The sequence below is a fragment of the Triticum aestivum genome, chromosome 7D, assembly GCF_018294505.1.
Source record: "Triticum aestivum cultivar Chinese Spring chromosome 7D, IWGSC CS RefSeq v2.1, whole genome shotgun sequence".
Lineage (NCBI taxonomy): Eukaryota > Viridiplantae > Streptophyta > Magnoliopsida > Poales > Poaceae > Triticum > Triticum aestivum.
In genome coordinates this window covers 567656703-567669398 of record NC_057814.1, presented here as the reverse complement: position 1 = coordinate 567669398, position 12696 = coordinate 567656703, and the positions used below count along the sequence as shown (strand labels likewise).

At 49.3% G+C, this 12696-nt stretch overlaps 1 protein-coding gene and 1 pseudogene across 1 annotated transcript; one reads left to right on the top strand and one right to left on the bottom strand.

Moving 5' to 3' along the window:
* Window positions 1-5133: 5133 nt before the first annotated feature.
* On the bottom strand, window positions 5134-7781 carry LOC123169449 (G-type lectin S-receptor-like serine/threonine-protein kinase At2g19130). The gene has a single exon (XM_044587330.1). It carries the CDS (start codon window positions 7651-7653, stop codon window positions 5218-5220), a length of 2436 nt encoding a protein of 811 aa, XP_044443265.1. The 5' UTR covers window positions 7654-7781; the 3' UTR covers window positions 5134-5217.
* Window positions 7782-9558: 1777 nt separating this feature from the next.
* On the top strand, window positions 9559-11858 carry LOC123169465 (G-type lectin S-receptor-like serine/threonine-protein kinase At2g19130; annotated as a pseudogene).
* The last annotated feature ends 838 nt before the right edge of the window (window positions 11859-12696 follow it).

Sequence of the window (12696 nt, the reverse complement as noted above, 5' to 3'; positions counted from 1 at the left end):
CGGGCGCGAGCGCTGGGGGGAGAGGGAGGAACCATAGAGGGGGGGAGATGCAGGGGGTGTCGTGGCGCTCTTGGCGCCCTCCAGCAGCAGCGGCGACAAGCAGGAGGTGGCCAGGCGCGTGCCGGCGCGCGGTGGGCACACGCCCTCGCGTCCTTCTGTCAAGAGGAGGACGACGACTGGCAGGCTGCGTGGGCTGGGCTTCACAGCAACTGGGCCGAGGTGGGGCGCCAGGTAAGTGGGCCTGAGGCCTATCTCCCTCTTTCTGTTAATAATTTGTTCTGTTTTCTATTTCTCTGTAACTTCTGGGCTTTATTAAAAATACCAGAACGTTTCTAAAAATCCTGAAAATAATTGTGGGCTCTGGTTGGAATATTCCCAACAGCCCTCACTTAAGTTCAGAATTAATTGAGCATTTAAAATATTATATAGCATTTAAATGCCCAATTACAAATAGCATATGATTTATTTTAGTGAACTTATGTGTCCTAGAAAAATGTGCACCATTTTTGTCAGGGGTTCTAGACCAAGGCAAAGATGATGAACATTTTAGAAGGGCATTTTGGGTTCAATGAAAATAATTTTAGTAAACCCTAGTTGGTTTCAGGGGGGGTGCTGGGGGTTCTGTCATCCCATTTCAACTTTCGGTAAAAGGTAAACATGATGCAACACCAGAAGCTAGCACTAGGCAATGCCAGAAGCTAGGGATGTGACAGAGATTACGAAGACTTACGTAACTTTCCCGCAATAACTCTCTCGCCCCCCTGATTTTAACTGGGTGGGCCCCAGCCACTAATCCTAATCCAATTAACTACCACCAAGTCAGACTTTTTACGTAAAAATCTCACATAACTTTACGTGGGTCTAGCATCGCTCAATAACAATAATGCTACACCTACGAACGAGCTTACGAAGACCTACGTAACTTTCCCTCAATAACTCTCTGGCCCCGCCAGATTTTAACTGGGTGGGCCCCAGCCACTAATCCTAATCCAATTAACTACCACCAACTCAGCCTTTACGTAAAAATCTCACGTAACTTTACGTGGGTCTAGCATCGCTCAATAACAATAATGCTACACCTACGAACGAGCTTACGAAGACTTACGTAACTTTCCCTCAATAACTCTCTCGCCCCCCAGATTTTAACTGGGTGGGCCCCAGCGACTAATCCTAACACTAGTAGAAAACAGGGCTTTGGTTTGGCCAGAAAAGAGCATTAATCCCGGTTGCATTACGTACCGGGACTAATGTGAGCATCAGTCCCGGTTCGAGCGGCTAGGGCACCGTACACGCATTAGTCCCGGTTCAAATGGGACGTTTAGTCCCAGTTCGTGGCGCCAACCGGTACTAAAGGTTAGACCTTTAGTCCCGGTTCGAGCCACCAACCGGCACTAATGGGTTTGAGGCATTAGTACCGGTTCATGGCACGAACCGGTACTAAAGGTCCCATTTTCAAACTCTACCCCCCCTCTGGATCGCCATTTCAGTTTTGTAAAAAGCAAAAGAAAATGATAAAAACTTCAAAAAAATTAAAATCCTTCCAGATGTAGTTATGTTACTATATGTACTAGTTAGGAAAATGTAAAACGGCTATAACTTTTGCATACGATGTCAGAAAAAAACGTATAATATATCAAAATGTTCAACACGAAAATCCGCATCCGATTTTGACTGCCTACGGCCTGTTTGCAAATTTTTAGAATCCTCAAATTCTAAAAGGAAAAAAAGTTATGCTCAAATTTCTGTTTTTTTAATTTTTGTTAAATCTGGTCAAACTATGGTCAAACTACTTATTCAAGAAGTATTAGTGTTACTAAATAATTATTCAAGAATATTAGTGTTACCAAATAATTATTTCAGTTTTTTTGAATTTTGGTTAAATCGGGTCAAACTGTGGTCAAACAATGGTCAAACTACTTATTCAAGAAGTATTAGTGTTACTAAATAATTATTCAAGAATATTAGTGTTACTAAATACTTATTTCAGTTTTTTTGAATTTTGGTCAAATCTGGTCAAACTGTGGTCAAACTAATTATTCAAGAAATATTAGTGTTACTAAATAATTATTTCAGTTTTTTTGAATTTTGGTCAAATCTGGTCAAACTATGGTCAAACTACTTATTCAAGAAATATTAGTGTTACTAAATAATTATTGTTTTTTTAGAACAATAGTTTCAAACTCAAACAGTGAAATGTGTGACTTCATGCTCAAGCTAAATTCCTGAGGGTTAATAGGATTGACATCTTACTATTGTCAGGAAAACAATAAGTGCAGACTTGGAAACGAGGGAGAATAGAATCCGAAAGTTAAGCATGCTCAGGCTGGAGTAGTGAGAGGATGGGTGACCGTCCGGGAAGTTAGATGATTTGGAATGATGAGGGTGATTAGAGATTAGAGGTTAAAAGAATTCAGAAATTTGAAAATAAAAAAATAAAAAAAAGTCAAGAAAAAATTTCATAAAATTTGCTTTAGTACCGGTTGGTGAACCTTTAGTCCCGGTTCGTGTAAGAACCGGGACTAAAGGGGGAGGCTTTAGTAACGACCCTTTAGTCCCGGTTCCAGAACCGGGACTAAAGGCCCTTTTTCTACTAGTGTAATCCAATTAACTACCACCAAGTCAGCCTTTACGTAAAAATCTCACGTAACTTTACATGGGTCTAGCATCGCTCAATAACAATAATGCTACACCTACGAACGAGCTTACGAAGACTTACGTAACTTTCCCGCAATAACTCTCTCGCCCTCCTGATTTTAACTGGGTGGGCCCCCGCCACTAATCCTAATCCAATTAACTACCACCAAGTCAGCCTTTACGTAAAAATCTCACGTAACTTTACGTGGGTCTAGCATCGCTCTATTAATAACCAATCAGTTATACGTTTCGTGCATGGCTGGTGTGATCATGAATTGGCTTGACCGGCGAAAATGTGATCGATTTGACTAAAGACGTTCCGTTATCGCTGACCCAACAATCACGTGGCTGACTATCGTTTCGTTTTTGACGGCCTCATGTCTTTTGGTGAGACGCTTTCATGCTAAGTTGGGTCTAATATAGTGGGTTACCCGCAAAAAAAAACTAATATAGTGTGTTCATTGTGCTATATTTATCTATTTCCTTTGTTCCAAAAAAAACCGACACCACCCAGGACTAGCCATTCAGGGTTTATTTTTTATAGAAGAAACTTTAAGCAGCACGGGTCACTCCGTGACTCGAACCTGGGTGGGCTAGATAGCTCCATGCTATCCTAGCCAACATGGTGACACCCGGTTCTCCCTCTGTCCCAAAATAAGTGTTGCTGATTTATTAGTACAATTGTAATAAATTAGCAACACTTTTTTTGGGGATTAGGAGTACTATATTTTTTTAAATCCAAGGTTTTATGTACCACTGCTATATATTAAGAACAAATTAGTTATCTAAACTAGCAAAGTGACCCACTCGATGCTTGGGCTAGGATTTTATAAAGTTTAAGAATAGGCAAATATCAGTTGATTTGTCAAAAGAAAAAAAATGTATATTTGGTTCTCTATTGACATATAAAATATATATTGTGCATTAATCATTAACGTAACTGTATTTTTATGCATTTGTGTCCTGCCAATTATATTTGAATCATTTTTCTGGCATTTTTATCATATTGCTTTGTTATCCTCTTTTTTATTAAAAACATAGATTTAATAGTTCCCTTTTTTGTGTAGGCGTATGTAAATTTGCTGGTCGCAAAAGAAGGTAAATTTCTATGATGATGTAGTGGTGTTTTACGGTAAGCCATTTTTTGAATTTGGTATATAAATTGGAGTGTATTTATAATATATATATCCTTTAAAATTGCCGTCTTTACTCTATGTATTATGAAACGACTCTTGATGACATATAAAATATGTAAATGTTTCTCCTATTTCAAACATAAGTTAGCCATTTTCCAAAATAAATATAGAACAAAATATCATTAACTGATGAAAAATATGAAAGAGGAATTAGTGATCCATCTTAAGTCTCCAGTCTAAATCATTTATGTTTACTTCTCTAGCGACCATATACGTCCATTAGCATCAACACACCACTGCGGCAATATTGCTTCTAGTCAATCCCAAATTTGATTACTACATACTAACCTAAAATGAAATTTGGACCGAGATATAATATGACAATTCGTAGAAGTCCCTCGGTTTCTATTTACTTCGGATATTAGCTTTATCTCAAGTTAAACTTTGTGAATTTTGACCAAGTCCATACAAAAAAATATTAACGTTAACAATACCAAATCAATAGCCATTAGAATCATGATTCAATATATCTGTTATTGTGAAAGCTTAGATTGTTTTTGATAAATTTGGTCAAACAATAGTATAAAGTTTGACTTAGTTCAAAACTAGTATGCGGAGTATAAAGACGGAGGAAGTACTAAGGAGGTGTTTGTTTCGTCAGTTTTTGGCCGGGACCTGATTACAGCGATATCCATTACCGTTGCGTGTGTTTGGTTTGAGTCGGGCTGGAATCCCAAACCGCGTAATCGGTTACCGCGCTATACAAAAACGATTACGCCCACACCTGGCCGTTAAGCGATCCCATCCCCAATCCACCTTTCTTGCCCACGTCTGTTTCCTCTTCTTCCTCAACATCTTTTGCATCTGCCTCGCACGAGCCACCATGGCCGCCGCCGCCGTTGCCCCCCCGTACCACCAGGGCTGTCGTCCACCGCCGCGGTCGCGTCCGCTGCAGCCGTACCACCATGGCTGCCGTCCACTACTGCGGCCGCCTCCGTTGCCGCCGTACCACCACGGCCGTCTCCATTGCCGTTGTGCCGCCGGCCGCCGCAGCAAATCTGTCCTCAAACCACGCGTGCAACGTCCTCAGGTCTTGGTCGTGGAGCAGGAGAATCACGCAGGGGCAACCCTAATCGCAGTTTTCTTTTCTCATCTCTTGGTTACCGTTACCTGAGTGAGTGAACCAAACAAACCAGCGACAGTCCCATTACAGCCGCAAATGCGGGGTAACCTCATTACGTTACCATTTACGTTAACGGAGCCCCAACCAAACACCTCCTAAAACAATTCTTCCTGTCACCGATGGTGATCCTCAAATTTGATCTGTATTCTTGAATGGCACGATAAATTCTTTGTATTGCGATCTACGCTTGTAGAATTGTACTCTTGTGAAATTGATTCACTCATGAGAAGATTCGCGCGGTCCCGGCGTGTGAATTACGTGAGCTCATGAGACGATGTGCTGTAGCACTCGCGGCACCGGCGGCGCGTGGACATGGACGACGCCCTCTAGCGCCTGCACGACCTGCGCCATGGTTGGCCGCAATGCCTCGTCGTCCTGGATGCACCAGCACGCCACCCTGCACGTCCGCTCCAGCTCCTCCGGCCTCACCTGGCCGCGTAGCCGTGGGTCTGCCACGGCGCCGACTTCCCCATCAACAATCTTTCCTGCAGCCCACACTGGGAAGAAGGTCCACGAATCACTACACCCGCTTCTTGCCGCCTCCACCTCACTGTATCCCTCAGAGTTTCGTCGTCCCGAGATGAGCTCGAAGAGCACCATCCCGAAGCTGTACACGTCCGCCTTGGTGCTGATGGGCTGCCCAGAGATCCACTCCGGCGCCAGGTACCCGATGGTGCCCCGCATCGTCGTCAGCGCGCGGCTGAAGTCCCTCCCCACCAGCTTCGCCATCCCAAAATCGGCGATTCTCGGGGACATGTCCTCATCCAGCAGGATGTTCTCTGGCTTGATGTCACAGTGTATGATGCACTCGCGGCAGCCAAGGTGTAGGTAGGCCAGCCCTCTCGCCACACCGACCATTATGCAGTGTCGGTCGCGCCAGCTCAGGCACGCATCGTCGCGGAAGAGGAGGCTGTCGAGGGAGCCTCTGGGCATGTACTCGTAGACGAGCATCTTCTCGTCAGCCGATGAGCAAAACCCGAGGAGCCGGACGAGGTTCACATGATGGATAAGCCCCAGGGTGCTCACCTCGGTCCGGAACTGCTTGTCGCCCTGCCACCCGAGACTTTCCAGCTTCTTGACTGCCACCTGAACATGGGTCGAGTTGTCTCCCTTATGCTGCTTCAGGACGCCGTGGTACACTGACCCGAAGCCTCCGCCGCCGAGCCGGTCCGAGAAGTTCTTCGTGGCAGCACGCAGGTCGCCATAGCTGTACACGGCCAAGGAGGACCCATTCACGTTTGCCATTCTAGTCAGTCTCCTCCTCCGGGCAAGAACAATTCTCCAGGCTAGTATGACCGACGCACCCACTGCTGCAACACCGGCCAATACGATGCCAAGAACAAGCCATAACTTTCTCCCCATTTTCTTCCTGTCTACGCTGCCACGGAGGTCTTGCAATCCTCTTTCTGAAAGCCGAAGATAAAGGTCTGACCCGGGGCTGTCGGAGTCCACATAGAGTCGCTGAAGGTTGCGGAGCTCTCCGTGCCAGACGGTGCACTCCCCGGCAGAGAAGGCGTAGGCTTGGCAAGAGCAGCTCTTTAGACAAGTCGATTCACACTCTAGTTTGCTCTTGGCAGCGCCCACGGCGGGGGAGTCATCAGGGAGCTTCACGTCTGGCAGTGCCAGGAACCCATCCGTTGTCGATCCGTTCGGTGCGCATGTGAGCGGCCAGCTCCGGTGGCACCCACCGCTCCAGTCGCTGAGCGTCCAATTCCACTCTGACACCGGAGCGAACCCGGGCAGACACCCGCAAGGTAGCTTGCCGCTCTGATCGCAAAGGCCGAACGTGCCACAAAGCGCGTACACGTCGCACGACACCATGGGCGCGGTCCACAAGACTTGCCAGCTCTGGCTCGTGGGCATCCAGACGTACATCTTCAACTGGCCTGTGAGATCGAGCACGTGGCGCGCCATGGTTGCGTTGTCGTAGAGCACGTTGATGACGCGCCGATACGCCGGTGTCTCGACGTAAGTCGATTTGTAGATGAAGTTTTTCGGCGCTTCTGGCAGCCTCGCGAAGAAGCTCCCCGTCCAGACGCCGCTCCGCCAGTACACGTAGGAGCGGTTCCACATGAAGAAGATTTCGCTGGTGCCGTTGGGGTCCAGGGTGTCGCTGAACATCCCCGGTGCGGGGTCTTGGGCGTTTCGCCACGACGTCAGCGCCTGGTACTCACCGGTGAGCTTGTTTTCCCCGACCCACGCTTCGGGCACCTGCGTGTCCGTGGGGTGGTCGAAGCTCTGCCACAGCACGTTGGAGGAGTTGCCGCCGTCGACAAGGACCAGGTTGCCGTTGTCGCGGATCTCCGCCATGTTTTTTGAGCCTGGCGACAAGGAAGACGGCAGGTTCGAAGACCAGACGACGGCCGGCGAGGCAGAGGCGCCGGTTGGACCGACAAGTTCGAGGTTGCCGTCTTCAGCGGACACACGAAGCTCAGCGGAGGCGACAGAAGACAGGGGACTCACGCGGTTGCCCACCCAGATGATGGTCTGGCCGGGGATGTTCTTGTACCAGATCCCGAGGTAGAACCTGTCGCCGGAGCTACCAGCAGGGGTGAAGAGGCCGAGCTCGAACTTGCCCTGTGCTGAGGCCAGCGTGTCCTTGCCCCGCAGCGGACGCCGCGCCGAGAGAGTCGCCGCTGCACCCACTGCAGGGGCGAAGCACAAGGCAAGGGCCATGAAAGTGGCAGTGATCTGTGACATGGTGATGGTGGAGCGCTTCCGGATTGCTGGTGAGTGGTGAATTCTCAGGGGGTGCCGTCGAATTTACAGGCAGGTGAATGACGGAGACGGGTCGCAAGAAAAATCATCTCGCGAGCGACCCATGCGTGATGATCCCGCCATGTATATTTTATATTTTATGTTCTGCTGCTCGTGCATTCGTCTGTCAAAAAAGGACTGATGGGCTTTGAATTAGTCCGTGGCATGAGCGCTCAGCAGTTTGCCGCCAGACTGCGAGTCCACCATGGTGACGCGCATATACAAGGACTAACGGGCGAAAGTGCCGTTCGAATCTCCACGTCAAATGCTCCTACATAAACTGTAAAATCCAAAAATATTATTAAAAAAACTCAAAAAAATCTGATTTTTTCAAAAAACTTGCTTAGTTTTCTGTCTGCGTGCAAATTTTGATGATGAAATCACGTTCATAAAGGTCGGGAAAAAAATAACAAAATCTGCACTACAAAATTATTTTAAAAATTAGTCTTTTTAGCAGCAGTTTTTTTCTCAGAGCATTAGGAATTATTTTTGTTGACGGAAGTTGCACATATGTACGACATTCAATAATGTTTGTTGCCAGAAAAAGTCAGATATTATTTATTTAGGTAGTTTTTACTGTTCATGAGGTGCATTTGAACTCGGGAGCAGAAACTTCATGTCCGGTTAGTTCATTCATCCATGGAAGAAAAAGTTTGTAAGCAGGGGCATGAGAAGGTTTCACGGAGACAAACAGAAGAAAGACGTGAGAAACAAGTTTTCTGTGGCAAAGGGTCTTTTTTTATTCCAAAAATACATTTGGCGAGGGACGGCGGTCGGCGGCGCCCCTTCGCCTCACTTCGGTGCTTGTAGTAGACGGACGTGGTCCATGAATCTCGATGTAATTATGTTATTTATGATGTTCGTTATACAACTATGATTGAAGATAAATAGATTGAAAGTTTTCGCGCAAAAGAAATTAAAAATAAATGAGTGAGATAGTCAATTTCATTGACTATTGATCAGTACATTTTATTTGCTCTTATTCTAGGTCTTATGGATGGACTTTTGAAACCACTACCCACTAGACGATAGCAGTCTATTTCAATGACTCACGGTCAGCTGAGCCGCGCACCTCTATTCAGTATCTTGACATTGGTCTTAAGATCTTGTCAAAAATACTTTTGGAATAAAAGAGAGACCCTTCGCCATAGAAAACTACTCTCTCACGTCTTCCTTCTTGTCTTAGTGCAACCTTTTCACACCCTGCTTACAAATGTTTCCTTCTGTGGATGAATAAACTAACCATGTATGGAGTCTCTACTCTCGAGCTTAAATGCATCCTTGTGAATAGTAAAATAAAAACAAAAGTGAAAGAAGAAAACATTTCAAATTGGTTTTGCAAAAATGTTGTTCAACGTTGTACATGCGTGCGGATTTCTGTGAAGAAAAAACATTCCTAATTCTCTGGGCAAAGAAAATAAAGATGCTAAAAGAAACCTATTTTGAAAAGTAATTTGGACAGCCGATTTTGATATTTTCACCCAAATCTCCATGAAATGTGATTTCATCATGGAAATTTGCACGCAGTCGACGAAAACTAAGAAATGTTTGTTGTAAAAAGATCAGATATTTTCTATTTCACTGTTTATTTTTTTATTGTTGAGGCAAATTCATTTTTCACTGTTTATGCGGGAGCAATTGAGCTCAAGATTAGAACGCCATTTTTGCCCATCGATGATTCCAGATTTTCAGCTGCTTTGTACGTCACCATGGTGGACTAATTCAACGCGACAGCAGCCATTCATCGAAACCTTGTCCTTTTTTGATAGAGGGGATGCACGAGCAGTACAATTTGACCGGAAAAATATGCCGCGATAATCACGCATGTGTCGCTCGCGAGACGATTTTTCTCGCGACCCACCTCCGCCATTCACCTGCCTGTAAATTCGACTGCACCGCCTGAGAATCCACCGGCAAGCGGAAGCGCTCCACCGTCACCATGTCACCGATGACTGCCACTTTGATAGCCCTTGCCTTGTGCCTCGCCCCTGCACCGGGCGCAGCGGCGTCCGCTGCGGGGCAACGACACGCTGGTCTCGGCACAGGGCAGGTTCGAGCTCGGCCTGTTCAGCCCCGCTGGCAGCTCCGGCGACAGGTTCTACCTCGGGATTTGGTACAAGAACATCACCGGCTAGACCATCATCTGGGTGGCCAACCGCGCGAGTCCACTATCTGCTGTCGCCTCCGCCGAGCTCCGGGTGTCCGCTGACGACGGCAACCTCGAGCTCGTTGGTCGTGTGGTCTTCGAACTTGTCGTCGTCGTTGTCTTTCTCGCCGTCCCCTGGCTCGAACACCTCCAACGTGTTGTGGCAGAGCTTCGAGCACCCGACGGACACGCACATGTCGGGGGCATGGGTTGGTGAGAACAAGCTCACCGGCGAGTACCAGGTGCTGACGTCGTGGCGGAACGCCCAAGACCCTGAACCTGGGATATTCATCGAGACGGTGGACCCCAATGGCAGCAGCGAGTTCCTCTTCATGTGGAACCGGTCCCGTACGTACTGGCAGACCGGCCTTTGGACGGGGCGCTTCTTCGCGAACATGCCGGAGTCGGCGAGGGGGAACGTCCTGTTCAACCAGACGTACGTCGAGACGCCGGCGTACCGGCGCCTCACCAATATCCTCTATAACAACGAGACCATCACGCGCTTGGTGCTTGATCTCAGTGGCCAGAGCTGGCAACTCTTCTGGACCGCGCCCACCGTGCAGTGCGATGTGTACGCGCTCTGTGGCGTGTTCGGCGTTTGCGACCAGAGGAGCGAGTTGCCTTGCCGGTGCCCGCCCAGTTTCACTCCAGCGCCGGAGGGGGGCTGGACGCTCAGCGACCGGAGCGTGGCTGCCGCCAGAGCTCGCCACTCACGTGCGCGCGCAACGGGTCAATGACGGACGGGTTCCTAGCGTTGCGGAAGGTGAAGCTCCTGGATGACCCGCTCGCCGTGGGCGTGGCCCAGAGCAAAGCAGAGTGCGAGTCCGCTTGTCTCAAGAGCTGCTCTTGCCAGGCCTACGCTTTCTCCAACGGGGATTGCGCTGTTTGGCCCGGAGACCTCCGCAATGTTCAGCAGCTCTACGCGGACTCCGGCGTCTCCGGGTCAGACCTGTATCTCCGGCTCTCGGCAACAGGATTGCGAGACCTCCATAGCGCAGACCGGAAGAAAGGGGAGAATCATTGGCTTATTCTTGGCATGACAATGGTCGGTGTTCTGGCCTTTGGAGCATCGTTAATACTGGGCTGGAGGATTCTTGGTGCCCGGAGGAGGCGACTGGCCAACATGGCCAACGAGAACTCTTTGACGGTGTACAGCTACGGCGACCTCCGTGCCGCCACGAAGAACTTTTCGGAGCGACTCGGCGGCGGCGGCTTCGGCTCGGTGTCCCACGGTGTCCTGAAGCAGCAAGTCCAAGTTGCAGTGAAGAAGCTGGAAGCCCGAGCTGGCGAGAACGGTACAGCATCATGGTCGGCATGGCGAGAGGGCTAGCCTACCTGCACCATGGCTGTCGCGAGTGCATCGTACACTGCGACATCAAGCCAAAGAACATCCTGCTGGACGAGGACATGTCGGCGAGGATCGCCGACTTTGGGATGGCGAAGCTGGTAGGGAGGAATTTCAGCCGAGCGTTGACGACGATGCGGGGCACCATCGGGTACCTTGCGCCGGAGTGGATCTCCGGGCAGCCCATCAGCGCGAAGGTGGACGTGTATAGCTTTGGGATGGTGCTCTTCGAGCTCATCTCGGGACGACGCAACTCCGAAGGGTACAGCGAGGTGGAGGCGACAGGGACCATGGAGCGTGGGCGTCGACCTTCTTCCCAGTGTGGGCCGCGAGGAAGGTCGTGGAAGGAGAAGTGAGCGTCGTGGCTGACCCGCGGCTGCACTGCGACGTGAGGCTGGAGGAGTTGGAGTGCGCGTGCAGGGTGGCGTGTTGGTGCGTCCAGGGCGAGGAGGTGCGGCGCCCGACCATGGTGCAGGCCGTGCAGGTGCTGGAGGGCGCCGTCCAGGTCCACGCGCCGCCGGTGCTGCAGCACCTTGTCACGCTCACGTAATATACACGCCGCTCACGCAATACACACGCCACGCGCGTGAATTTTCTTACTAACTAATCGATTTCAGAACATGACAAGTATAGGAATGGGTGTACACATCTAGAAGTGCCGACCAAAACTGCAGCTTCTCCGTCGCATCGACTCTTTTCCAAGTAGCTAGTCTAGCTTGTTTTCTCCTATTCACAATGACTGTTGGCCAGAAGCCCGACGCCAAGCTTAAAGACGGTGGGTCGAAGACGGGCTTAAGACCCGGATATGGCTTAAGGCCCGTAGTTACAATCATTATTATGGTAGAACTTGTAGTGTAAGGCAAGAATAGTTAAGAGTCCGAGCCGGACACTCTTATGAGCCGGCCGGGACTTTGAGAGCTGCTGGACGCCAGCCTCCCTATATAAAGGGACGACCCGGCAGCGGTTTAGGGACAGAAAAAGATCTCGTCGAGAGCCAGGCATAGCAGTTAAGCTCCCTGGTCATCGAAACCCTAATCAATACCACCACAAACTGGACGTAGGCTTTTACCTTCACCGTAAGGGGCCGAACCAGTATAAACCCTCGTGTTCCTTGTCCCGCTTAACCCCTTCAAGCTTCCTAGTAGCGATGGCTCCACGACTAAGTCCTAGCTCGAGGACATCTGCCGTGACAATTCCATGACAGTTGGCGCCCACCGTGGGGCCAGCGCACGGTGGATTTGAGTTCTTGAAGGGCAGCTTCGAAGGGCTCAAGGGATACGCCGTGGGCCGGATGACCAAGAGTCGTCGCGGCAAGCTCTACATCGACGATGCAAACTGGGGCCCCGACGCCGGCTCAATTGAGTACGGGTACCGGGTCCCCTTCAGCGGAATTCATGTTTTCATTGGCAAGATTAATGAGCCGGGCCCTGAGCCGGATCTCTGCGCCGATCTCATCGAGACGGCTCGGCGTGCACGACCCGCCCGGGCCCGGCCT

Bases quoted from the DNA above. Each gene is read 5' to 3' on its own strand.
- LOC123169449 (XM_044587330.1), bottom strand. From the start codon at position 7,653: ATGTCACAGATCACTGCCACTTTCATGGCCCTTGCCTTGTGCTTCGCC.